Source organism: Malus sylvestris, chromosome 1 (assembly GCF_916048215.2).
Source record: "Malus sylvestris chromosome 1, drMalSylv7.2, whole genome shotgun sequence".
In the NCBI taxonomy this organism is placed as follows: domain Eukaryota; kingdom Viridiplantae; phylum Streptophyta; class Magnoliopsida; order Rosales; family Rosaceae; genus Malus; species Malus sylvestris.
The window spans coordinates 8275694-8302240 of record NC_062260.1 but is presented as its reverse complement, the minus strand read 5'-3'; the positions used below and the strand labels follow the sequence as shown (position 1 = coordinate 8302240).

The 26547-nt window shown below is 36.6% G+C and overlaps 3 protein-coding genes across 4 annotated transcripts in view; 2 read left to right on the top strand and 1 right to left on the bottom strand.

Moving 5' to 3' along the window:
• Window positions 1-26547, top strand: part of LOC126584252 (uncharacterized) — a 74411-nt gene that overhangs the window by 30034 nt on the left and 17830 nt on the right. The window lies entirely within an intron of this gene.
• The window catches only part of LOC126585385 (uncharacterized), a 74223-nt gene that overhangs the window by 31109 nt on the left and 16567 nt on the right, over window positions 1-26547 (bottom strand). The gene's annotated exons all lie outside the window — the stretch shown is intronic.
• LOC126583466 (asparagine synthetase [glutamine-hydrolyzing] 2) lies at window positions 1526-7876 on the top strand. Its single transcript, XM_050247859.1, has 14 exons — window positions 1526-1729; window positions 1841-1979; window positions 2166-2261; window positions 2397-2538; window positions 3154-3249; window positions 3609-3703; window positions 4181-4342; window positions 4955-5035; window positions 5426-5647; window positions 5810-5944; window positions 6337-6411; window positions 6632-6718; window positions 6997-7104; window positions 7431-7876. Exons 1-14 carry the CDS (start codon window positions 1650-1652, stop codon window positions 7659-7661), a joined length of 1749 nt encoding a protein of 582 aa, XP_050103816.1. The 5' UTR covers window positions 1526-1649; the 3' UTR covers window positions 7662-7876.

The window sequence follows — 26547 nt, the reverse complement described above, 5'->3', positions numbered from 1 at the left end:
GGATGGCGGTTAAGAGGATCTTGCGTTATTTAAAGGCCACGTATGATCATGGTTTTGTCTATAAACCTGGAGATGTTTGATTAAATGCTTTCTCTGATGCTGATTATGTAGGAAATCAGGATACTCGTCATTCAACTGGTGGTTTTTGTATCTATTTGGGAACAAATTTAATTTCGTGGAGTTCAAATAAACAAAAGACTGTTTCAAGATCAAGTACAGAGGCCGAGTATAGGCAACTTGCTTATACTGCAGCTGAATTATCATGGTTAGGCAGCTTGTTTTGAGATCTTCATATTTATCTTCTTCGGCCGCAGATATGGTGTGATAATGTTTCATCGATTGCTTTGACTTCCAATCCTATGTTCCACGCACGGGAAGTGGACTCCCATTATGTATGAGAAAAGGTGGTACACGAACATCTTTTGGTTCATTTTATTTGTTCCCAAGACCAGATTGCTGATTTGTTCACAAAGGGTCTATCTTCTTTGCGGTTCAAATGGTTAGTTTCCAAGCTTCCAGTGGTTGCTCGACCTGTCAGCTTGCGGGGGGATGTTAGACTAAGTCAATCTTATCAGAAACTCAGCTCCGAAACAAAATCTTTATAGGATAAGATTGCTAGGTCAGGTTTTAGTTTGAATAGTTCAAAGATAAGTTTGTTGTGATTTTGTATTTTGAATTCAAAGATCTCCGTGTAAATAGGGTATTCAAAACCCTATTTGTAATCTGAAATTGATGTGCATAAATATATAGCAACCCATCATTATATGGGTATGCAACTGGGCTGAAAACCCTAGTATTATGAAGCTTTTACATAATCACCCACGTACCATCTCAAATTACTCTTTAACACATCTGTGGCACTCAGAATGCCTTTCCAAGCTATCAAATGATTTAGGAGGGTGTATTCAATTGAGAATGTGAGAGATTTCAATGGATTTATAAATCCATGGATTTTTATGGAGTCTAATTTATTTGTAGAAATTCCATGTAAAATTTTAATTCATAGGGAGAGGTGAGATTTGTGGATGCTTAAAATACACTACAAAATCTCTTCAATACCCTCTAATTCCTCAACTTTTTTAAATTCTTTAAAATCAAATTCTAATTAAATACACCTGGAATGTTATAAACTTATTTAAAATTCTAATTGAACACATCTATATTTCTAAAGATTTTAATAAATTATCTTAAAATCTTGATTGAATACATATTAGATTTTAGAGAATCACTTAAAATTCCGATTGAATACGCTTAGATTCATTAAAAGAATTAAAATCTTTTAAAATCCTAATTGAATACATCCTGCTAAAGTCTACTTTAATATCTCTCTCAAATGAAAACAAAATTGGAAGGCGGCCGTCAAAACACTAGTAACGACGTGTTTAAACGAAAATAGATTCGCCTAGCCCAAACCAGAATCTAGAATCTCAGACAGCACAGTAGTATGAAGTGTCAATTAAAACCCTAAATTTAAATGTGGAATCTCATCACACAGTAGTCAGCTCGTCAAAATCTACGGCCGCGATCAAAGCGCCAACAGATTATAAAAGCACCCGATTCCTCTGATTCCGCAGCCACAACTTTCACACTCTGCCATTTTCCTTCACCGTTCCGCTCCCTCCGCTGCGCTTCGCCTCGCCGCCGCCACCATGTGTGGGATTCTGGCAGTGTTCGGCTGCATCGACAACTCCCAGGCCAAGCGCTCCCGCATCATCGAACTCTCGCGCAGGTACGCATTTCCATTTCTTGTTTCTTCTTTTTTTTCCCCTGAATTTTGTTTGATTTCGCCTGGATGGATGAGAGATGGAGAAATGTTTGGGTGCGGATGAATGTATTGTAGGTTGAAGCATCGAGGTCCTGATTGGAGTGGATTGCACTGCCATGGAAATTGTTATCTTGCTCATCAACGGTTGGCGATTGTCGACCCTGCTTCTGGAGATCAGCCTCTTTACAACGAAGACAAGACCGTTGTTGTCACTGTACTCTTTCTCTCTCTCTAGCGTTGTGTTGTTGGTAATTTGTAAGCATTGCATGTTCTAGTCACAACCCTGTGATTTCGAACTTCGATTGATCTTGAAGTGGCTGCAACATTATCCATCTCAGATTTTTTGTAGTTTTTATTTTGATTTTTTATGTTGGATTGATTGTTGGAGCTGTGCGTTTAGGTTAATGGTGAGATATATAACCATAAGCAATTGAGAGAAAATCTGAAGTCGCATCAGTTCCGAACCGGCAGTGACTGTGAAGTGATTGCACATCTTGTAAGTAAATGAGCATTGCTATGAATCTGGTAATTAAATTACTTTATTTAAATTGGAATAGCAAAAATGGTTCCCTCTTGCATTAATTTATGTAAATTGTTTTCATATTTAACTACTAACGTTTATCTTTGGCAGTATGAAGAACACGGAGAAGAGTTTGTAGACATGTTGGACGGCATGTTTTCCTTTGTCCTCCTTGACACGAGAGACCAAAGTTTTATCGCAGCTCGAGATGCAATTGGTATCACCCCACTTTACATGGGCTGGGGTCTTGATGGTATGTACTGTGTCAGTTTCTAAGGCTTATTATTCACTCTCCTGTAACTCCATTTTGATCTCACTTTGCCCCATGTAACTCAAAAGTCACCACTTTACTCCTTGAAACTCGAAATTCACTCCACTTTGACTTGTGGACTCTCTCTTCTCCCTGAAACTCATAGGTCGCCTCCTAAACATATGTGGGACCCAACGCCCAATAAGACTATGCCACATGTTCAATAAATTTTATTATAAATCTCATTATGCGTTAACATTCAACAATCAGAGAATATAAGTTTAGAAGAAATTGAACAGATGAAAAAAATAAAAAATAAAATCATTAGCCTAGCGCACCCAAATCAACCCTAAGATAATAAAATTGAGTTCTGAGGGGCAAAGCGGAGCGAACTTTGAGTTTCAGGGAGTAAAGTGGACACTTTTGAGTTACATGGAGCAAAGTGAGTTTAAAATCGAGGTTCAGGGGGTGTAACTAAAAATAAGCCTTTCTTAAACTCTTCTGACCAAAACAGAAAATTACATATTATTTCCTAGACTGTTGCTTGATTATCATTATCATTTTTAAGCTTTGATTACCTCTCAGACGCACATTTAAGGAGTATATATCTTTTCGCAGGATCAATTTGGTTTGCTTCAGAAATGAAAGCTTTAAGTGATGATTGCGAAAGATTCATATCTTTTCCTCCTGGGCATATTTACTCTAGCAAGCAAGGTATGTATATGCCGAGCTCTTGTTAGTAGCAATGACTTTTATTGGTGAATCATATGAGATCTGCATACAGCCCTTTTATAATGTCCTTGTTCTATTTAAGAAAAAGGTAGAAGAAATGATTCTATTTACTTAAGGAAACTAAGACATTTTGCACATACTTGGAGGGGTAGGACATGTTTTTTTATCTTATTACCTTAAAAAGGTTAAGTACTTGTGTACCGAGTGTTGTCTTTTTAGATTTGTATAACATGCATGCAAAATGTTGACCAAAACAAAATATGCATGTATAATTCTCAAGTTGTGGGCCTTTTAGATTTTGTATGCACTACTAATTTTATTAATCCATTTTATGTTTGCAGGAGAACTTAGAAGGTGGTACAATCCACCCTGGTTTTTGGAACAGACACCATCGGCTTCTTATGATCCCATAGTTTTACGTAAGGCTTTTGAGAAGGTATGCAATGAAGAACTTTACATTTCTGTTTTCTTCATTATGGTTTATGAGTTAGTGGCAATATTTGTAAAGAATCAAAGTCCATTTTTGCCTTTTTTGTTTTTGTTTTGTTTTGAGAAGCATGTTACTTGAACAAATATACCTATCATATAAATTATTTCTTTCATTTACTCATAACCTTGTTCGTGCATTTGGTTATGCTATGCTGGGTGTGTTAAGATGGATCGAAAAAAAAAAAGTGTATCATTTTTGTGTTATCCCTTCTCCCTAGTGGGGCCTCATGTCATAATATGAGTGTATTAGTTCATTTTAACTCAAGGCTAGGAATGGTCTTCAGATAAGTGGTTTGTACAGATGAATTTAAATCTATTTAAAACCAGGTAGTAGGTCAAATTGTCCTGCGCATCTCACTCTTATACCATGTTTATTGTATATAATTTCTCATTTATCTTCTACTTCGGTACTGAAATCTTGTAGGCTGTGGTGAAGAGACTTATGACAGACGTACCATTCGGTGTTCTTTTGTCTGGAGGACTGGACTCATCACTTGTTGCTGCTGTGGCTTGTCGCTATTTGGCTGATTCAGAAGCTGCATGTCAGTGGGGATCACAGTTACACACTTTTTGCATTGGCTTGGAGGTAATCTTTTTAGATTGTCAAAATTGGTGCTTACTCAGTGTAGTGCTATCTTGTTTAGATAGCTAAATGTGATGCCCTCTAAAGGTCCCCACCCCTTCCCCTTTTTTCCCAGTTCCCTTGACAGCGTGGCTTGGTCAATTGGAGTACCACATCTGTTCACTTTGCGTACAAAAGATGTCCATTTAGATAATGTTATATCTTCATGCTGCCGATCTGTTTTTTTATCCTTTTAAAAACTTGTACAGAACCTGATTTCCAGTTTGAAATAAGTATGTATTACACTTTGTAGTAAAAAAAATCAGAAAAGGGTGGGCTTAGTCCGTTTCTTATGCCTAATGACATAAAATCTCACTGATAAAAAGTTGTACACATTTATGTCTATAATGAGCAGTTGAGCCGTTAAGACGTTTATGATATCTTTATGCTTGTATGGTTCATTAAAGTGGCAAGTTCAAAGAAATAAAAGGTCCTTGTGGTAGATGCTCAATCGTCTTTCCCATGTAAATTCTGGCACCTGAGAGATTTAGACACTTTAGTGCAATCAATCTTTTACGAGGCTTTATCTAGTGATGATTTTTCTCTACATTTAAATGCTACATTTTCAATCTTCAGAAATCACCAGATTTGAAGGCAGCGAGAGAAGTTGCAGAGTATCTTGGGACTCGTCATCATGAGTTTCACTTTACTGTCCAGGTAATTGATGAAGGATGCAAGATGAACATTTCTACTCAGGCTTAAGTTTATGTCTGAAATTTTGGAATGAGTTTATCTGTTTAGGGATTGAATTTTAAGGTTAATTTGCGATTCCAAAAATTTGTTATCCTTTGTATTTAATGATTTTGAATTGCTTATAATAGCCTTCACATTATTGGTATATTGATTAAAATTACAATATTGTGTTTATACCGATTTGTTTCTCCATAAAATTTTCTGTCTTTGTCTTTCTCTTCTTGTATTCATTTCTATACTTTTTTCTATTTTCTACATTAACTTTGTCCTGCATCCGTAATCTGAGGACAAAAATACGGATCTACATTCCTAAGATCCAAACAAATAATTCATCTTTTTACTTTGATGTTTCAGGAAGGCATAGATGCACTTGAGGAAGTTATTTACCATACTGAAACATTTGATGTAACAACTATCAGAGCTAGCACTCCCATGTTTCTTATGTCTCGAAAAATTAAATCTTTGGGAGTAAAGATGGTTCTTTCTGGGGAAGGTTCAGATGAAATTTTTGGAGGTTACTTGTATTTCCATAAGGCACCAAACAAGGAGGAGTTTCACCAAGAAACATGTCAGAAGGTACCCCATGAAACCATCTCTACCCCTAGTTGTTTCTTTTCTGTTTCATTTGTCGCAAATGGTTATGTACTTTCAACATTTGTGAAAAAAAATTTCCTACTTATTTAATGGCCATTTTGACATGTTTTTTCCCCTTCTTGAACTGTTGTAACTAATGGACAGATTAAAGCTCTTCATCTGTATGACTGTCTGAGGGCCAATAAATCAACTTCAGCTTGGGGTGTTGAGGCCCGTGTGCCCTTTTTAGATAAAGAGTTCATCAATATTGCCATGAACATTGATCCAGAATGGAAAATGGTATAGCACATATATCGCTGGTGTTTCCCTGTATTTTCCAAGTTTTTATGTAGCAGCTCGTGTATCATATACCAAGTCAACTACTATTATTTGGCATAGCGGCTTCCATCCATAAAACAAAGTTACAGATTGCCTCAGTCTCATTGTATTCTTTAATTTTACACCCATTTTATTCATTCCTAGGCGCAAAACCTGTCATATTGGTTTGTTTCATTGTATGTAACAGAGAGTTTTGGTGGTCTCTGGTCACTCTTTTAGATTTATGTTCCTATAGTTGCACTTTCGAAATTTTTGGGATTATATTGATTATTATTTTTTCTTTCCCCTTACAAAATCAAACTAAAAGTTATCATTGGCTTCCTACAGCTAAATATTTGCACATTTAATTGCAGATCAGGCCTGGGAGAATTGAGAAGTGGCTCTTACGCAATGCATTTGACGATGATCAGAAGCCATATTTGCCAAAGGTCTGTAACTTTTGGCGTTTGTGTCAGTAATCGTGTTCTGCATGATACAAAATGTTCAATATGCAATATATATACACAAAATTTTCAAGTATGGATGGTGAGAGGCGGCCTCTCAGCAATGCATGGTTGGTTGACCAGCCACTCACACTCCGCAGTGTGGTGGTGCCCTATTTATGCAATATATAGCTAACTTGTTTGTACCTTGTGTTTTTTGTTATAGCACATATTGTACCGGCAGAAGGAACAGTTCAGTGATGGTGTTGGCTACAGTTGGATTGACGGCTTGAAAGATCATGCAAACAGTCAAGTAAGCATCACCTTAAGTTAGAGTTATCTTTTTGAACGGAAATCCGTTGTCGTCTGTGTTTTCTGCCACTTGCCAGGTTATTAATTTGGACTGTTGATTAGGCATGTCCTTTCTGAATTTGTGCTCCAAATCGAGAGTTTAACGACAGAACATGTCATTGCAGTTCAATTTAGAGTTCTGTCTGTACTTTGTTCCAAACCAGAGTCAGAAAACATTAGAGATGCTTCTTTATCTGCATATAATTAATTAATCGTCTTTTGTTTCTTGTAACTGGACAGGTAACAGATTCAATGCTGAGCAATGCTAGCTTCGTTTACCCTGAAAACACTCCTACGACAAAAGAAGCATACTATTACCGGACAATATTTGAGAAATTCTTTCCAAAGGTGAGATACAAATTCTAAGAATAGCCAAGTAGGCTTGGCTACATGAAATAGATTTATTCACTTGCTTTATCATTATATCTTGCTTCATTTTTTTTTTTTTTGTTTTTTTGTTTATCATGATTTAGTTGGTGAAAAGGCTTTGTTGTTGTATCATGATGGAGTTGGTGAAAGATTTCTCTGCACGCTTATTCTAGAACTAAACATGCCAATAGTATCTAATGAGAGTACGACGGGCATGCCATTTCTTTGCTCTCATCTTTAATCGTGCACCTTGATGAAAAATGGATAATGGTTGATGGAATTGACTATTTGCCATTTCTGAACAGAATGCTGCCAGATCGACAGTTCCGGGTGGTCCAAGTGTGGCGTGCAGTACAGCAAAAGCTGTGGAATGGGATGCAGAATGGTCAAAAAATCCTGATCCATCTGGCCGTGCTGCACTTGGTATTCATACAGCTGCATACGAGGAAGCAGGGGATGCAGAAAATGGAAATGTTCTTAGTGGCTCTAAAAAAGTACGAGAAGGGATTGTGGAGAAAACTGCCGCGGTTGTTTGAATTCAACTCAATTTCAAAACTTACGGGTTCAGGTCTTAGCTGTAGTTAATTTGTCCAGGTCTTGGTTGGTATTGGTTTCTATTCTTACACGTCTAAAAGACCGTCTTAGTTGGTATTTGTTTTGCGTATAAGAAACACATTGTGAACCAGTATAGTATTTACAATGATTACTACCTAATCAAATCGTCGTACGATGCTAAGGTCGTGTTTATGTACATCGAGTGACTTTTATGTAGAATCGTAATATACTCGCTGCTCCAGATAGCGTAATTAACCTTTTGGTCCCTCACCACCAGAGAGGAATGCCATTGAACCCACGGTAATGCCATTCAAGATAGCCAACTGCATGGACGTCATTAATAATGAAGTAATAAATTAAAAAGAAATTAACCTCCAAAATTCCATATCTCAAGGAATAATTACTGAGGCAGGATGAATCTCACAATATTAAGAACCTAAAATGCATACATGTTCACCCAATACCAATAGAGATTCAAGATGAATCCACTTCCACCGATTCCAACCACCCCATCTCTATTCTCTAACCCATCCATCGATTCCACTGATTCCAGCCACCACACGGCTCAGGCACTCTACTCACTCCATGGTTTAGATTAGATAAGAAAATTACTAGAGAAGAAATGGGGCGGGGTAGGGCCAGATGTAATTATGGGGCGGGGCAGGTTTAAAAGTTAGAAAGCATGGCCTCCCGAACCCCGCCCGTTTATAATATAAGTTATAACTAGTCTCTTGTTATACGTGTACGAGTGTGGCAATTCATTTTTTTGACTTTTTATTTGAAAAAACAAAAAACAAAAATAATAATATATCTTAAAAAATAATAAATGTTGTAAAAATTATGAGAATGATTGAATGCCCACATGGGAATAGTAGTGAATAGTAGGGAATAGTTTGTTGTGTTATGCTTTTTCAAAAGTGGTTTATCACGGATGATTATTTGATTTATCACGGGTGATTTTCATTCTCTATAAACCTACGGATGTTGCTCTATAAATAGATCACTCTGCGGGTGATCAAGATAGCAACTATGCGGGTGATCAAGACAGCAACTGAAAGAGAAAAGAACTGAAAGCAATAATATCAATATCCCTCCCTTCCTCTTTTTACTTGCAATCCTTTTGTGTTATAGTTGTATATTTTGCACCTGCTTTGTCCTTGTCCTTAGCAAAGATATCTCTCTAACTTTTACCTATTTATAACACGTTATCAGCACGACTCTCTAACCCTAAATAGTTCTCATCTCCATTTGCTGAAAAATGCTTCCTCCAAGGATTTTACTATTATTCTTTCTCCTCTGCCTCACCTGCTAGATGTACCCTCGCGAAGAACTGCTAGCACCATGCCTGCTTCTAGTTTCAATATAACAATTACTTATATCTTTGATTTCTTGTTTGGTGTAGCTTTTGATTACTAACTCAGTGTTCATTTATGTTAATTTTACTGTGATTGAAGATGGTGCGGTATCATCGCCCATCTTGAACTACATATTTAATTTTACTGCAATTTTAGGTGGTGTAGTTTAATCATCTACACTGCTATGCATATTTAAATTTTTCTGCTACTTGAGTGGTGCGGAATTGCCCATTTTATACTATATTGTTTCAATGAGAGTGGTGCGGTACAATCACCTTTCTTATTAATCATGTAAAGCTTGAGCTTGAAGTTTCGAGTGTTTATCATTTTGGCCTGAAGATCAAAACAAAAAATTAGTAAGAACCAAAAGTTCTAACACTATATTCCTCCAAAATACATATTATTGCAAGTTCTTACGCATCTCATTTTTCTTTCAGAAAAGAAAATGATGAACTTGGCAAAGCTTGATTTTGTTGCCCTGGACATTACTGGGAAGAACTACCCTACTTGGGTAGTGGATAACAAGATCCATTTGGAGGTAGGGAATCTTGGAGAAACCATCAAGGAGGAAAACAGTGCATTCTCTCAAGATCGAGCAAAGGCCATGATATTTATCCATCACCACCTTGATGAAGGATTGAAGAGCAAATACTTAACGATTAAAAATCCATTAGTCCTCTAGAAGGCTCTGAGAAATAGATACAATCACCAGAAAACGATGATTCTTCCAAGGGCTCGTTATGAGTGGACTCACCCAAGGATCCAAGATTTCAAGTCGGTGGCTGAGTACAATTCTACAATGTTCAAAATTAGCTCCTAGATAAATCTCCGTGAGGAAACCATCACTGAGGAAGATATGCTGGAAAAGACTTTCAGCACCTTTCATGCCTCCAACGTGCTCATGCAGCAGCAATATAGAGAGTTAGACTTTACTGAGTACAACCAGCTGATATCTGTACTCCTTGTGGCTGAGCAAAACAATGAGCTTCTGATGAAGAACCATCAGTCTCGACCTATTGAATCGACACCATTCCGAGAAGTGAATGTTGCTTCCCTTGAAGTGAATACTACATCCTCTTGTGGCAATAATTATAAACGAGGACGTGGCCACAAGCAAGGTCAGTGGAACTGGATGTTGGAAATATGCCCTGAAAGTCAATCTTTGGAAAAAACCTTTCAGGACAATGAATGTGTGTATAGATGACTCTTATACATCAAAAGGCAAAGATACTAATTAGGACTATCTCAATCAACGATATACGTCTTAAATAGTGAATCCATGGACAATGGATCGATGGAAGAAGTAATCTAATGATGTTAGACTACAAAGACCTTCTTCACATAACCATCATGTCCAAAAAGGTTCCTAGTCATATGATTGTCAGAGGGATACTGACAATACAAAGACCAGTACATACTATGTCCCCTTCAATTGGAAGGATGGAAAGTCTCATCCCATTCGTGTAGTGACACTAAGACAAGTATGTAGATGCTCATTAAGGGAATGAGTTCACTGAACACAATCGAACGAGAGTACTTGCATGGAGGTCTACTCACATGTCAAGCAAGTAACTCTAATGGTTGGAATAATGTAAGTAGTCCTTTGACCTGAGGCATCATGGTTGTCTTGTGGTTAGGTCCTTGATCTTTGATTATGTCAAAGTCACTCCATCCGCAGGTGTCCACGGCATAGTTGGGGTTAAGCCACTTAGCCATGGAGGCAAGTAAATGCACAACAAGGGATCTCTAATCCTCGTTATGAGAAGATGAATACTCTAAGATATGATTCGAGAATCTTCGGCCGAAGTATCGAGCGTAATAAAGGAAAGCGTTCCTATACAACTCAATTGAATCATATAACTTGGAATAATCACATTAGGGGTTTGACATAATATATATCCATACCCTAATAGTGTGATTGAGAGTATTGTTTTAGAGAAGGATTGAATTACAATGTAATTCCAACTGAATAGGTTCTCCAAACAAATTCTACATTAGCTTGGGTAGCCATGATATATGGTTAGATGTCACTCATGGCTTGTGAGTTCTTCTAGATGATTAAATAAGTAGTTGTCAAAGAAGAAGGAGAATTAAAAGTAAGTTTTAATTCACTAAGTGATTGGATTAAATATAATCAATTGGATTGGTGCCAATCACCTCACTGCCTTACTAATTAGAACCTAAAATGATTGTACACCGATACACTCTTGTAGTGAGACAACTAATGAATGAAGGAAATAATTAATTGGATTAATTAAGTGTTGTGATTAATTAGAAAGTCTAAAGAAATCATAAAAGTGATAAAAGATCGTTTTGGGCTTAAAGAAATGTTTGGGTTAATATGGGCCCATTAAGCCCAAACCCAGTGGGCTTTTATTTAAGCATAGGATGACTTGAAATAATAAAAGCCCAAAGCCCAAACAACACTAAAGGGAGCCGGCCAAAGGAGAGAGAGAGAGTGAGTCAAGTTGTTGACTTGTTTCTTTGTGTTATAAAAGGAACTTTATAGCAAAAGTTTCATTAGGGTTTTGTGTGTTCTTTCAACAAAAGAAGAAAATATCTTTCTCTCTAAAATAGACATAGAAGGCCGGCCACCAAAGGGGTCGAGTAGCTAATCATCTTCTCTCCCTTTGGTTATTCCTCCATCCATCTCACTACACTAGTGGGTGTGGATCTTTAGAGGTTTTCAACCTTGGAGACTAAAGGAGAACCAAGGAGCACTCATTCTAGCAAGGTGGAGGAAGCAAGGAGGGAGGCTAGGCTCAAGGAGTTCCAACAACAAAGGGCTTGGAGGTGGTCTATCCTTGGTCTCAAGTCTAGATCAAGAGGTATAAATCTACTCCTACACTTTGTTCTTCAATAAAATGTCTTGATGCATCTTATATAAACCTATGCTTCTTGAAGGGGATTTGCATGACTATAGCTTTGATATTATGTGATTACATGCTTCCGTTGCGTATGTATATGAATTTTGAATTGTATATGCATGCTAGTCACTAGAAATCCCACATGAATCTCATTATTTTCCCTTCAAGTGGTATCAGAGCCAAAGGTTTATATTTGATGTGTCCTTTTGGATTTTATGCATATGGGTTTTAATTTTATGTTTGACATATTATTTCTTCATTCAAAGTATGTTTATCTTTTGTTTTTCAAATGTTGAAAAATGTGAATCAAGAGTTGAAAAGATATGCATGCAAAAAGTGTTTTGGATGCATGAATGAAGATTGAGTTTTGAACAAAATTTGGGGTTTTGTTCCATAGGGTAGGCACGGTTTTGGGGGAGGTTTTGGCTTGTGTTTGTGTTTTATTGTAAGACACTCAGACATCCTTTTAAAGCTAGAAAATCTAAACCTTGTCTTTTTTTGTTTTGGGTTTGAAAAAAAACCAAGAATGTACAAATCTTGAAATTGTGTTCATGGTTTTGTTTTTGGTGAAAATGGTTTTGTTTTGTATTCATAAATTGTTTTATGGTTTTGGATGATATACTTACCATCCATAGCCTTCCCAAAAATTTATTAAATCCTAGACTTGACTAGGTGAATTTCCATCACCATTACTCTAAAGTCCTTAAAGCTTATCAAGTGGCAAGAAATAACATGGGTTTCTACTACTTTAATTTCACTTGATGCATGTGTAAGAAACCTCCCATCCCCATTAACATGGCTGGCCACCCCTAGTGGATTAGCCACTTGTGGGGCTATTTTGTAATTTTTGAAAAGTTGATAATTACTTTCAAGTATTTACGGTTTGACCCTTAACTTTTCATATTTGCATATTAGGCCCCATCTAACTAACAAGTTAAAATTTTTTGATTTTAATTTTGTTAGTCGTTTAAACTCATAATACTATTATGCCCATATGCACTAAATCTAAATGTTCATGTTGCATTCCAATTAATTATTTAATGTGATTAAGTAGTTAGAAAATGGTTGACTATGGACTTATGCCTTAAACGATAATTGAGCTATAAGAAAGGACGCTAAACTCAAATTGTTTGAACCTTGGGAATGTGTTTTAATTACTATTTCAATTGAACCTTATCATGATAGACATTAATCTTTCTCTCTCTCTTAGTATATGTAATTTGTAGGAATTTGTACAAATCGGTTTGTAATTCTTATTGCTTCTTAATCTCTTTCAATTAGTTGATTCCCTCTAGTACTAGACTAGAGTTTCTTTAACTATTGGTAAGGAGAAATAATTAAAAGAGGGTTTTGACATGAGATTAAAGATTAATTGGGTCCAACGCCCTAATTAGCAATGAATGATTGTCTTTCATTTCTAATGGCTCAATGAAAAATGTTTTAATTGGATTGAAAGCACGTAATTAAAACGACACAACCTTCCTTAGATCTTATTCAACAATGTTGGCTCGTTGTTGAATTAACCCAATAAGTCCATGGTCATCCAAAGAGCCTAAGATAACTATAAAGTCCAATTTCAAAGGAATGCAAAAACCATAGTAGTAGTAGTTACTTCCAATATTTGAAAAATTCGTTTTTGATATTGATTTGTTTTTCTCAAAACAAATAGTGGGAGTATCATACGCTACTAAACTATAATGAACATAATTAGTAGTTATATGTATCTCCAATATTTTGAAAAATGTTTTGATATTGATTTGTTTTATGAAAACGAATAGTGGAGATATCATATGCTACTAAATTCATTAACTTTGGACTAGTAGTTGTAATAGGACATAATTTATTTTAATATGATTAAATAAATAAAATGATGAGACCTTAAAACCCCTCAACCAACATCCAATTTTAAGTTGAAAGCGGAGAGGTGCTTTGAACACTTCTTCGTGGCCTTCCACCATGGTAGGTTCCAATCGTTTATGACTCGTACACCGCCTTCACCCTATCATGGGGGAGTGCAAAGTGTGTGCTTATACTCAGGAGGAGTCTATTTCAACATTTGATGTGGTTAAGGTAGGCAACGAGGGTGGCCAACATTGTATCATCGTGAGGTCATACTTGGACCCCTATCTAAACCGGCATGGTGGGACAAAACTTAACTAAAAGAAATGGTGCCAACATCATATCATTGTGAGGCATTGTTCTCTAAAGGCCAAATAGATGGGTAATCACAAGAGGTTGTTGTGAATGGGTAGACATACCCTCTCATTATTATTTTTGCTAGCCAACATCGTATCATCGTGAGGTGGGCTTGGTAATAGTGAGCCTCCCATAACCCGCTAGGAGCTTTCATTGAAATCTCCCGGATTCCATCTTGAGGGATATGAAATTTGCCAAAAATGGTAGGTGGTGTCATTCAGTTTAAAGACCCAAATCGTTTGACTTAATCAACAATCAAACTAATTATTTTATTGTTTATGTATTTAGATATAGTTGGAAGCACACTCGCGAAAATACTCGACAAACATTGCCTAGAGGGGCACAATTTCCCATCATGGTTTCGTAATGTCAAGATTCTCCTAACCTTGGAGAAGATTGTTTACGTACTAGACAAGGCTCCACCTCACATACCCCTTGGCCCTGAGGCCACTGAGGATGAACGTGCTAAGTATGAAAAGCACGTTGAGGATGATACACAAGCCAAGTGCTATCTATTGGCTTCCATGAATGAGGAGCTACAGAGACAGCACGAGGGCATGGACAGTGCATCTTCCATAATACTCCATCTTACGGAGTTATATGGTGAAGGGACGCGCAACCGTCGCTTTAGCACTGTCAGTGAACTTGTGAAGACCAAGATGGTCAAGGGAGCTCTAGTGCATCAACATGTACTGAAGATGATTGGACTCATTGAACAATTGGAGAACCTAGGTACTCCACTTGACGGGGAATTGGCCCAGGACTTCATCTTGGCTTCTCTTTCTGACTCGTTCTCGTAGTTCGTTATGAACTACAATATGAACAAGATGGATAACACTCTCTCTGAGTTACTAAACATGTTAGTAACCGCTGAGAAGACTATGAAGAAAGAGAACGTTGTAGGGACTGATGCAGTAGCCTACAACAAGCCATCTTCTTCCAAGGCCAAGCCGCAAGGCAAAGGCAAAGGGAAGGAGAAGAAGTCACCCACTCCTAAGCCGCAAGGAGGCGTGAGGAAAAAGAAGGCAAAGGAGCCCATGGGGACTTGCCACCATTGTGGAAAGGAGGGGCATTGGAAGAGGAATTGCAGGTTATACCTTACAACTCTAAAGGACAAGCCACAAGGTATGGTTTATGTTCTTATCTTCAATTCTAATTGTTAGATCTTCTAAATATTTATATTTGATATAAAGAGCTAATCACTTATATAATTGTATATAGGTGGAGGAGCCAAGTAGAAGATGAACAAGCAAGGAAAAGGTTGGAGAAGGGTTCGGCCACCATATTTTTGCTAACTACTTAGGAAGTTTGTTAGGCACTTAAAGATAGTCTTTAAACTTTCTTATTTTGTTAAGAACTTATAATGTGGCTTCATATGATGGAAGACCACTATTGGTGCCTAAATGAAGGTATATAATTAGTCTCTAAATGTATAGAGCTAATTCTTTTTGTATTAAACATTATGAATGTTTGAATTATCATATCAATGTAATGTGATGAATGCCTTCTAATATATTATTTCCTTAAAGTAGTGTTATGAATTGAATATTGTCTTGTTGTATCCTAGTTGAGATACAAGATTTATATCACTTATGTAATGCGATATCCAAACTTTAGACTTATCAATTATGGATAGATCTCACGTGTAAGACATAGAAGGATACAATGAATCTTTAGATTTGGTTCCAATTGTCAACATATGAGTTCTATATGAATTGAAAAGGGTCTAGAGATTCCTTTCTTGAAGAAAAGGAAGATCACATTATAATGATATAAATAATAAAGAAAAACGTTTCTTATATGGTTATCATTTAACCACAATAATCAAGATCACTCTTGATTCAATTAGTAGTTTTGAACAACTAATTGGGCATTCTTAAAATCATTTTAAAATGTCAAGTGTGTTAGTGATTAAACCAAGAATGATGTGTCTAAATCTATGAAATGTTTAAAGACTTTAGTTACTTAATAGCAAGACATCGACTTAGTGGAGATTGAAACAAATGAGCTTGAAAGGTTTTAAAGCTACTCCACAAATGTCCTCTACCCGTATACTCCACGTTTATACATTTTGAATGTATGAAGTGATTTCTCATTAAAGTCATGAGAAATAGTGGGAGGTGAGAAAAAGGATATAAACTTGAATATGATTGGTTTATAGTTATCTAAAGAATAATAGTACTTCACTATTATTAAGAGTTTGTAATTTTAATTGTTAAAAGACTCAAGCTCTTCAAAACGTTAAAATTCTATGTTGTGTAACATTCTAAAGAATAGTCTATGAATGTTGGTTTCGTCAACCTAGCATAAAATGGTTATATGTTGGGAGTTGTCCATCACTCTTTTATGAGAACAAGCTAATAACAAAGCATATGGACAAATTGATGAAACGAAAGGGAATAGTTTCAAAATGAGTCACAACATATGGTTTAACAACAAGACAATCCAAATTCGGCACCTAATGTAACTATAACGCTCTATGTAGTTTTGATAAAGAATTATATCAACCAACTAGAAGGAATGGTTGAGTTTCTATATCCTTAGTAGGAACCATGCTTCCACTAAAGACTTGGATAATTCTTATATGACTACATTAAAGGTCTTAGTATGACTAAAACTTGAAGTATGGTGTTTGACACCATATAATTTAAATGAATGGACTTGATAAAGCAAGTCACACATTTCAAATGGAATTACTTGAGAAGAAATTCTTTTGTGTACGTTCGTTTAAATTACTTGTGTTAGCTAGAGTTGTTGATAGTCCCAAAATTGTTGAGACATCATCAAACAAGCTAATGGATCTCAATGATTGTCAATAGATCCAAGACAAGTTAGTGGGAGCAACATGTATTCAAATCAAGAAGATGTAAGTGTTAATTTTTGAATGAATGCTAAGTTACAACAAGGCCAGTGGGAGTGAAGTCATATTTTGAGCAACAAGATATGAATGAAGTCTATTTGATAGACTTCATAAAACATAGATGTTACTCAAAATGACAAAATTGTGACACGGTCAATTTTGAAGTACAGACTTGAAATTGGACTTAATGATATAGCAAGGCTATCTCAAGAATGTTTAATGGGGAAATTAAATCTCAAATGTTGAAGATTTGAGAAGGTGTTTTCCTATATGACAGAAAATCACTTTCATAACCCTTATAATGAATGTGTCATAAAATCATAAAAGGGACACAAGTATGGACTTGTGAGATGATATCCAAAGGTGAAAAACCACAGGGGTTGTCACTTTAAGATATTACTATAGCCCAGGATCAGAACCATAGCAACTGATAGAGTATTATTGCCTTTAAGAAAGGAACATCAGAGTAGGACTCTGGAAGCGTGCATTCACTTAGGTTATTAACCAAAGTGAAAATAACCCATTTTAACAAATTGAACTTCATAATGGATGAAGTACTAATCATATGAATGTATTGTTAGTATTGTACTACAATGGTCTCAAGGTTGGAGCAAAGTATGTATAAAGTATACAAACGAAATATATGGCGATATATTGTTTTTAGAAACTGCTTCAAAAGGTGTTTTGAATAGAATGGGTTCTTATAGAACCAATGATTGAATCCAAACCATAAGGTCGTTAGTTGGACACTACGACGTAATGGGGCGATAGCTCAAGCCATGGAATCAAGGTCTCATCAAAGTATTTGAACACAAGAAAGAGACATCATCAAATGTTTTAGAAACATTTGATAAGTAAATCCCTTTTAAATAAAAAGGATTAATACATAACCAAGTTAACCTACGAGCATAAGTTCACTCAACTAGCATCTATGAGATACACTAGTGATTGACTTTAGCGCAAGTGGGAGATTGTTGGAAATATGCCCTGAAAGTCAATATTTGGAAGAAACCTTTCAGGACAATGAATGTGTGTATAGATGACTCTTATACATCAAAAGGCAAAGATACTAATTAGGACTATCTCAATAAACGATATACGTCTTAAATAGTGAATATGGACAATGGATCGATGGAAGAAGTAATCTAATGATGTTAGACTATAGAGACCTTCTTCACATAACCATCATGTCCAAAAAGGTTCCTGGTCATATGATTGTCAGAGGGATATTGACAATACAAAGACCAGTACATACTATGTCCCCTTCAATTGGGAGGATGGAAAGTCTCATCCCATTCGTGTAGTGACACTAAGACAAGTATGTAGGTGCTCATTAAGGGAATGAGTTCACTGAACACAATCGAACGAGAGTACTTACATGGAGGTCCACTCACATGTCAAGCAAGTAACTCTAATGGTTGGAATAATGTAAGTAGTCATTTGACCTGAGGCATCATGGTTGTCTTGTGGTTAGGTCCTTGATCTTTGATTATGTCAAAGTCACTCCATCCGCGGGTGTCCACGACATAGTTGGGGTTAAGCCACTTAGCCATGGAGGTAAGTAAATGCGCAACAAGAGATCTCTAATCCTCGTTATGAGAGGATGAATACTCTAAAATATGATTCGAGAATCTTTGGCCGAAGTATCGAGCGTAATAAAGGAAAGCGTTCCTATACAACTCAATTGAATCATATAACTTGGAATAATCACATTAGGGGTTTGACATAATATATATCCATACCCTAATAGTGTGATTGAGAGTATTGTTTTAGAGAAGGATCGAATTACATTGTAATTCCAACTGAATAGGTTCTCCAAACAAATTCTACATTAGCTTGGGTAGCCATGATATATGGTTAGATGTCACTCATGGCTTGTGAGTTCTTCTAGATGATTAAATAAGTAGTTGTCAAAGAAGAAGGAGAATTAAAAGTAAGTTTTAATTCACTAAGTGATTGGATTAAATATAATCAATTGGATCGGTGCCAATCACCTCACTGCCTTGCTAATTAGAACCTAAAATGATTGTACACCGATACACTCTTGTAGTGAGACAACTAATGAATGAAGGAAATAATTAATTGGATTAATTAAGTGTTGTGATTAATTAGAAAGTCTAAAGAAATCATAAAAGCGATAAAAGATCGTTTTAGGCTTAAAGAAAAGTTCGGGTTAATATGGGCCCATTAAGCCCAAACCCATTGGGCTTTTATTTAAGCATAGGATGACTTGAAATAATAAAAGCCCAAAGCCCAAACAACACTAAAGGGGGCCGGCCAAAGGAGAGAGAGAGAGTGAGTCAAGTTGTTGACTTGTTTCTTTGTGTTATAAAAGGAACTTTATAGCAAAAGTTTCATTAGGGTTTTGTGTGTTCTTTCAACAAAAGAAGAAAATATCTTTCTCTCTAAAATAGACACACAAGGCCGGCCACCAAAAGGGTAGAGTAGCTAATCATCTTCTCTCCCTTTGGTTATTCCTCCATCCATCTCACTACACTAGTTGGTGTGGATCTTTAGAGGTCTTCAACCTTGGAGACTAAAGGAGAACCAAGGAGCACTCATTCTAGCAAGGTGGAGGAAGCAAGGAGGGAGGCTAGGCTCAAGGAGTTCCAACAACAAAGGGCTTGGAGGTGGTCTATCCTTGGTCTCAAGTCTAGATCAAGAGGTATAAATCTACTTCTACACTTTGTTCTTCAATAACATGTCTTGATGCATCTTATATAAACCTATGCTTTTTAAAGGGGATTTGCATGACTATAGCTTTGATATTATGTGATTACATGCTTCCGTTGCGTATGTATATGAATTTTGAATTGTATATGCATGCTAGTCACTAGAAATCCCACATGAATCTCATTATTTTCCCTTCACTAGAAAAGCAAGAATCATGGTGTCTAGTTTTATAACCAGGTTTCAAGGCATAATTCAGGCCCGACCTTCAAGAATGCAAATCGCCACAAAGGCAAAGCTCATATGAACACTCCTAGAAATCCTGAACGAGTTTGCCATAGGTGTGGTGGCAATGGGCACTGGGCATGTACCTATCATACCCTAAAGCATCTAGTGAACCTATAGCAAGCTTCCCTCAAGAAGAAGGGTGTCGAAACCAATTTCCTCAACCAGGTTAAACCGATGGATATACCTGATCCAGTGTTCAATTTATCAGAGCAGTTGAATACAACCCACCTGGATGTCTCAGACTTCATTGTGGTAAGAGGGAATGAAGTGTATCGGTCTAATTGAATCATTTCTGTTTGATGTACTCTCATTATTCTGAAATTGTAGTCTAATGCTCGCATTTCAATTCAATAAAAGTGACATTTCAATTTCCTTTTATTATGAATAAACTGTTTTTAATTGTGATTCCCTTACTCAGAGAGCATGGATAAAAATTATGGTTATTCTCAAAACAAGAGCAATGACGAAGATATTTGTCTTGCAGACAGTGCAACCACGCATACAATACTTCAAGATCGAAAATATTTCTCAAGCTTGATGCTTACAAATGTAAAGGTAACAACAATTTCAGGCTATTCAGATGTAATTGAAGGCTCACGAAAAGCCTAGATCATGTTACCAAATGGAACGATATTGTCCATACAAAATACATTGTACGCTACTCGATATACTCGAAATTTGTTGAGTTTTAAAGGCATACATTTAAATGGATACCACGTTGAAATGAGAAGTGCATAAAATATAGAATACCTATGCATTACCTCCAATGATACCCAGAAGCGTATATTGGAAAAGTTGCGTGGTTTATCGAGTGGATTGTATTATACATACATAAAGACAATTGAAGCACATACTGTCATGAACCAGAAGTTCATTGATTCAAAAATTTATATGCTTTAGCATGACCGTCTGGGTCATCCAGGATCCACTGTGATGCGTAGAATCATTACCAACTCTAATAGACATCCATGATTGAGCAAACACATAGCTATCTCAAATGATAACCCTTGCAAGGCTTGTTCTCAAGGGAAGTTGGTAATTAGATCATCACAACTAAAGATTAATGTTGAATCCCCATCATTTTTGCAAAGAATTCAAGGGGATATTTGTGGGTCTATTCAACCACCTCGTGGACCATTTTGATATTTTATGGTTTTGGTTGATGCATTTACGCAATGGTCACATGTTTGCCTCTTGTCTACTTGAAATGTAGCTTTTGCGAGACTTCTTGCTCAGATAATTAAGTTGCGAGCATAGTTCCCAGATTACCCCCATTAAGTCAATCCGACTTGATAATGCTGGTGAATTTACGTCTGAAACCTTTAATGTTGAACACCTTGTTCCTTATGTCCATACTCAAAATGGTTTAGCAAAAGCATTTATCAAGCGGCTTCAATTAATAGCTCGTACTTTACTTATGAAAACAAAATTGCCAGTCTCTGCATGGGGACATGTCATCTTACATGCTGCATCATTGGTTCGATTGAGACTTATAGCCAACCACCAATACTTCTCAGTACCACTCATGTTTGGGCATCAACCAAACATTTCACATTTACGAGTTTTTGGCTGTGCTGTTTATGTGCCTATTGCACCGCCACAACGCACTAAAATGGGACCTTAGCGCAGACTGAGAATTTATGTGGGTTTTGATTCACCATCTATCATTATATATTTGGAACCCTTGACAGGTGATATGTTTACAGCTCGTTTTACTGGTTGTCACTTTGATGAGATAGTTTTCCCATCATTAAGGGGAGAAAAGATTGTTCTAAAAGAACAACAAGAGCTGACATGGGTTGTACCTACCTTACCTCATTTTGATCCACGAAGCACTCAATGTGAAAATGAAGTGAAAAAGATCGTTCACCTTCAAAATATTGCTAATGTGCCTGCAAGAATTGATGTCCCTGTTGGACAAAATAAAGTGGCAGCAAATGATTCATCCAGTGCACGCCTGAAACATGGTAGACCCCTGGGTTCAAAAGATTTAGCCCTTCGAAAGAGAAAGATGAGGGCACAGTTGAATCTAAATGAAATCATTCAGGAAAAGAAAATGAATGACCAATCCACAATTCATGATTCTGAACTTTTAGAAAAAGAAAATGTCATTGATGAGACATATGTCTCTGAAGAGACAGAAGTACATGAAAGCAAAGAAATCTCCATAAATTATACATGTACTAACGAATTGTGGGATCGAAATGAAATAATCATCGATGACATGTTAACATTCACAGTAACCAGTGAAATCATATTAAACGATGATATTGAGCCCTACTCTGTTGATGAATGCAAATGGAGACAAGATTGGCCTAAGTGGAAAAACAAAATATTGTCTTGGCCTACAGATTGAGCATTGTGCTAATAGAATTTTGGTCCATCAAACATCTTACAATGAAAAAATCCAGAAGCGATTTGGCATGGACAAGGCTTATCCACTTAGCACACCAATGGTCGTTCGTTCTTCAAACACTAAGAAAGTTCCATTCCATCCAAAAGAAGATGATGAAATGGTCCTTGGTCCAGAAGTACCATATTTGAGTGCAATAGGTGCTATATTGTATTTAGCACAATGTACTTGACCAAATATAGCTTTTTCAGTCAACTTGTTAACAAGGTATAGCTCTGCTCTAACAATTCGTCATTGGAAGGAAGTCAAAGATGTATTACGATACCTTTATGGGACAACAAACATGGGCCTCTTCTACTCAAATAAATCCACAAATGACCAGATTCTTGTTGGATATACAAATGATCCGCACAAAACCCGTTCACAAACTGGATATGTGTTCACTAATAGAGATACATCAATTTCATGGTGCTCAACAAAGCAAACATTAGTTGCTACATCTTTCAATAGCTCGAAAATACTTATTGTACATGAAGCAAGTCGTGAATGTTCTTGGTTAAGATCAATGATCCATCATATCCGGAATTCATGTGGTCTACCTTCAAAAACAAACACTGTAACTGTTATTCATGAAGATAATGCAGGTTGTGTTGCCCAAATGAATGAAGGATTCATCAAGGGTGATAAGACTAAACATATATCTCCAAAGTTTTTCAGTGCACATAAGCTTCAGAAGGTTAAAGTTATTGAAGTCAGACAAATCGGTTTAATGAAAATCTGGCAGACTTGTTCACCAAATCTCTACCAAAATGCACGTTTCAGAAGCTAATGCAGGGTATCGGATTACATCGGCTTACCAATCAGTTAACTTTGAAGAATGTGGAATCAAGGGGAGATACATGTTAGGGGGAGCATCCATGATACATGCTTGCTGTATTCTTTTTCCTTCAACTAGGATTTTTCCCACTAGTTTTTTCCTATCAAGGTTTTAACGAGGTAACATAAGCATGCTTAACACTATATCAACAATCCAGGTAAAGTTGTACTCTTTTTCCTTCGCTATGGTTTTTTCCCACTGGGTTTTTCCAACCAAGGTTTTAATGAGGCAACTGATGTTGATATGTGGGCATCCAATGGGTAGTATTGTAAAAATTATGAGAACGATTGAATGCCCACATGGGAATAGTAGTGAATAGTAGGGAATAGTTTGTTGTTTTATGTTTTTTCAAAAGTGGTTTATCACGGATGATTGTTTGATTTATCAAGGGTGATTTTCATTCTTTATAAACCTATGGATGTGGCTCTATAAATAAAGCACTTCACGGGTGATCAAGACAACAATTGAAAGAACTGAAAACAATAATATCAGTATTCCTCTCTTCCTCATTTTACTTGCAATCCTTTTATTATATAGTTGTTAGAAGTATAAGATTGTAAGGCTGAGATGATGCCACATGTAAACAGATTAGCTTGTTTGTTATATCTGTTAGAATAGTCGGTTAACTAGGACTATAAATACACTCTCTATAATAGCTTCTTCATTAAGTAAGATATCAATTCAATCATATTTCTCTATCTCCATCTCTCTCTCTACATTCATATAAATTGAGATACTTGGTTAAAATGGTATCAGAACCATTCTGATGTGTGGTGTGAGTGTGTAGACGAGGACGTCGGGCCCTTATAGGGGGTGGATTGTAACATCCCACATTGACCAAAGGAGAGGGGGTGATGTGCCTTATATGTACATGCCTACCTCCATATAGCACAAGGCCTTTTGGGAACTCACTGGCTTCAGGTTCCATCAGAACTCCGAAGTTAAGCGAGTTTGGGCGAGAGCAATCCTAGGATGGGTGACACATTGGGAAGTTTTCGTCTGAGTTCCCAGAAACAAAACCGTGAAGGCGTGGCCGAGGCCTAAAATGGATAATATTATGCTACGGCGGAGTAGAGATTGGGATGTGACATAATGGCATCAATCACCATTAAAGCTTGATCAGCTTCTTTGATCCTTTCTTTTGCTTCCGTTACACGAAATTCTTTCTTCTTTTATCTTGTGGGTGTATCAAGATTACCCAATTCTTCATTCTTCGCTTTGAAATTTTGTGCACACAAGGTGTTTGAGTCTTTTCTTCAAGTAGATTTCTCTACAATTTTTCGAAATGGTAATGGCGAATCAACTTCAAATCTTGCAATCACCGATCACTAGTTATTTGATAAGCTTCGTTGCAAGCTTTTTTGATCCCTAGTTCTTTGCTTCCACTACCTATTTTTTTCTTCTACGATCTTTCTGTGATTTCTTTTCTGAATTTTTGGGTTGTGATTCTTACCCATTTCTGCCATTTGTTTTCTGCAAGTTCTTACACACCAAGTGTTTATTTTAAGTTCACTGAGAAAACTGATCAACATGGTTACTGCGAGTCAATTGCAGATCTTGCAATCACTGATTACGGGGTTAATTTCATCCATTTCAACATTGATTTCACTTAAGTTGGATGAGACCAACTACCTTTAATGGCACTTTCAGATGCAATTGATGCTTGAAGGTCATGGGATTATGTGGTTTGTTGATGGCACAAATATGTGTCCTTTCCAATTTCCTTCTACCTATTCTGGAGATTCTGAGGTGACGACTAATGTCTCATCTTCAAGAACCGAGACAGATGAATACAAGGTCTGGAAAATGCATGATAGGACACTTATGCATCTCATTACTGCAACCCTATCCTTTTCTGCAATTTCTTATGCTATTGGTAGCACAAGTGCAAGGGATTTATGGGTTAGGCTTCAAGAACAATTCTTTATCGTGAGTAGGACTGCAATCTTTAAAATGAAATCAAATCTTTATACCATCAAGAAGGTCACTGATTCTGTGACTCGGTACTTGCAAAGAATCAAGGAAGCAAGAGAATTTCTTGCTGCTGCTGGAGTCACATTTGCAGATGAGGACATTGTTATTCTTGCTCTTAATGGCTTGCCACCTTTAGATGTGTGATCCGTGGCAGAGAAAATGTTATTTCTCTCAAAGATTTTCGATCCCAATTACTTGCAGATGAACACAATCAATCCTTTTACTCAAAATCAAAAGGGCACATACAAGTTTCAGTATAATCAAGGCCAAATGTATTCTAATACTAAACGTGTTGTACATGATTTCACTTCACAGTTTAGTAATGGAGCTTCTTATTCTACAATCACTTGCCAATTGTGTGCTTAACAAGGTCATAGTGCATCTAATTATATTTACAGAATCACTGATTCACCTGAGCCATCTCAAATTTGTAATAGAAGGAACAATAATGCTGTCACTTACTTGTACAGAAATATGACCTATTCATCTGCACCTCTAACAACTGCTATGCTTACCAGTTTCACTGGACAAAACCAATTGTATGTAACACCATCTTCTATGCCATCTCACTTGTCTAATGTGTTGCGATGTGGTAAAGGTCAATTCCATTACAATAATGGTCCAAGGTTTAATACATACAAGTCTTTTCCTCAATTTTCACCAGGAGCTCTTGGCTTACCTCCATCTTCATATCCTAATTCACAGAAGGGTCATTTTGCTACTCATTGTAGTCACATACTTAATACTCACTCTTCAGTTTCAGCCCCTGAATCATGTCAAAGTACATTGAAAATATCTCAAGGAATTCTTGGCTCTCATCCTTCACCGACATAATATTATGAATATTGTTGGCCCAATGATGGATGTTTCAGTGGATGTAATCATGTTTATGGCAGGAAGAGAGATTATATTCCAATAGAATATGATGTGACTAATGACATGACTAGTGAAGGAGCTGATAAGGAAAGAATAGAAAGCATGTTTGGTGAGAAGCTAGAAATGGTGGTAACAAAGAAAGCTATTTTGTCTATTGAGTTGTATGATTTACAAAACCACATTCACCATACTCCATTAATACCATCATTTCAGTGCTCAGATCATGAAATCAATGTATCAACTTCTTTGTGCCATTCTACAAGTTACCTTCCATCACTCGAATCTAATCTTACCATCAAATCATCTGATGAAAAATTAACACGTTTACCTTTGGGAAATTTAGAGACTGGTGGCATTCTTCTGGAGACAAGTAATGCCTTATTAGATATATGCTCTTATCACTGGCAAGAAGACTATGACAACATTGGAAAACTTGGTGAAATGCATACCTTGAGTAGGTTATGTGATGGTGCAAGTATTGTTGATCTTAAGCTAGCATATCATATGCTAATTACTGACAAAGGTGGAGGCCCCAAGTTTTTGCTCAGAAG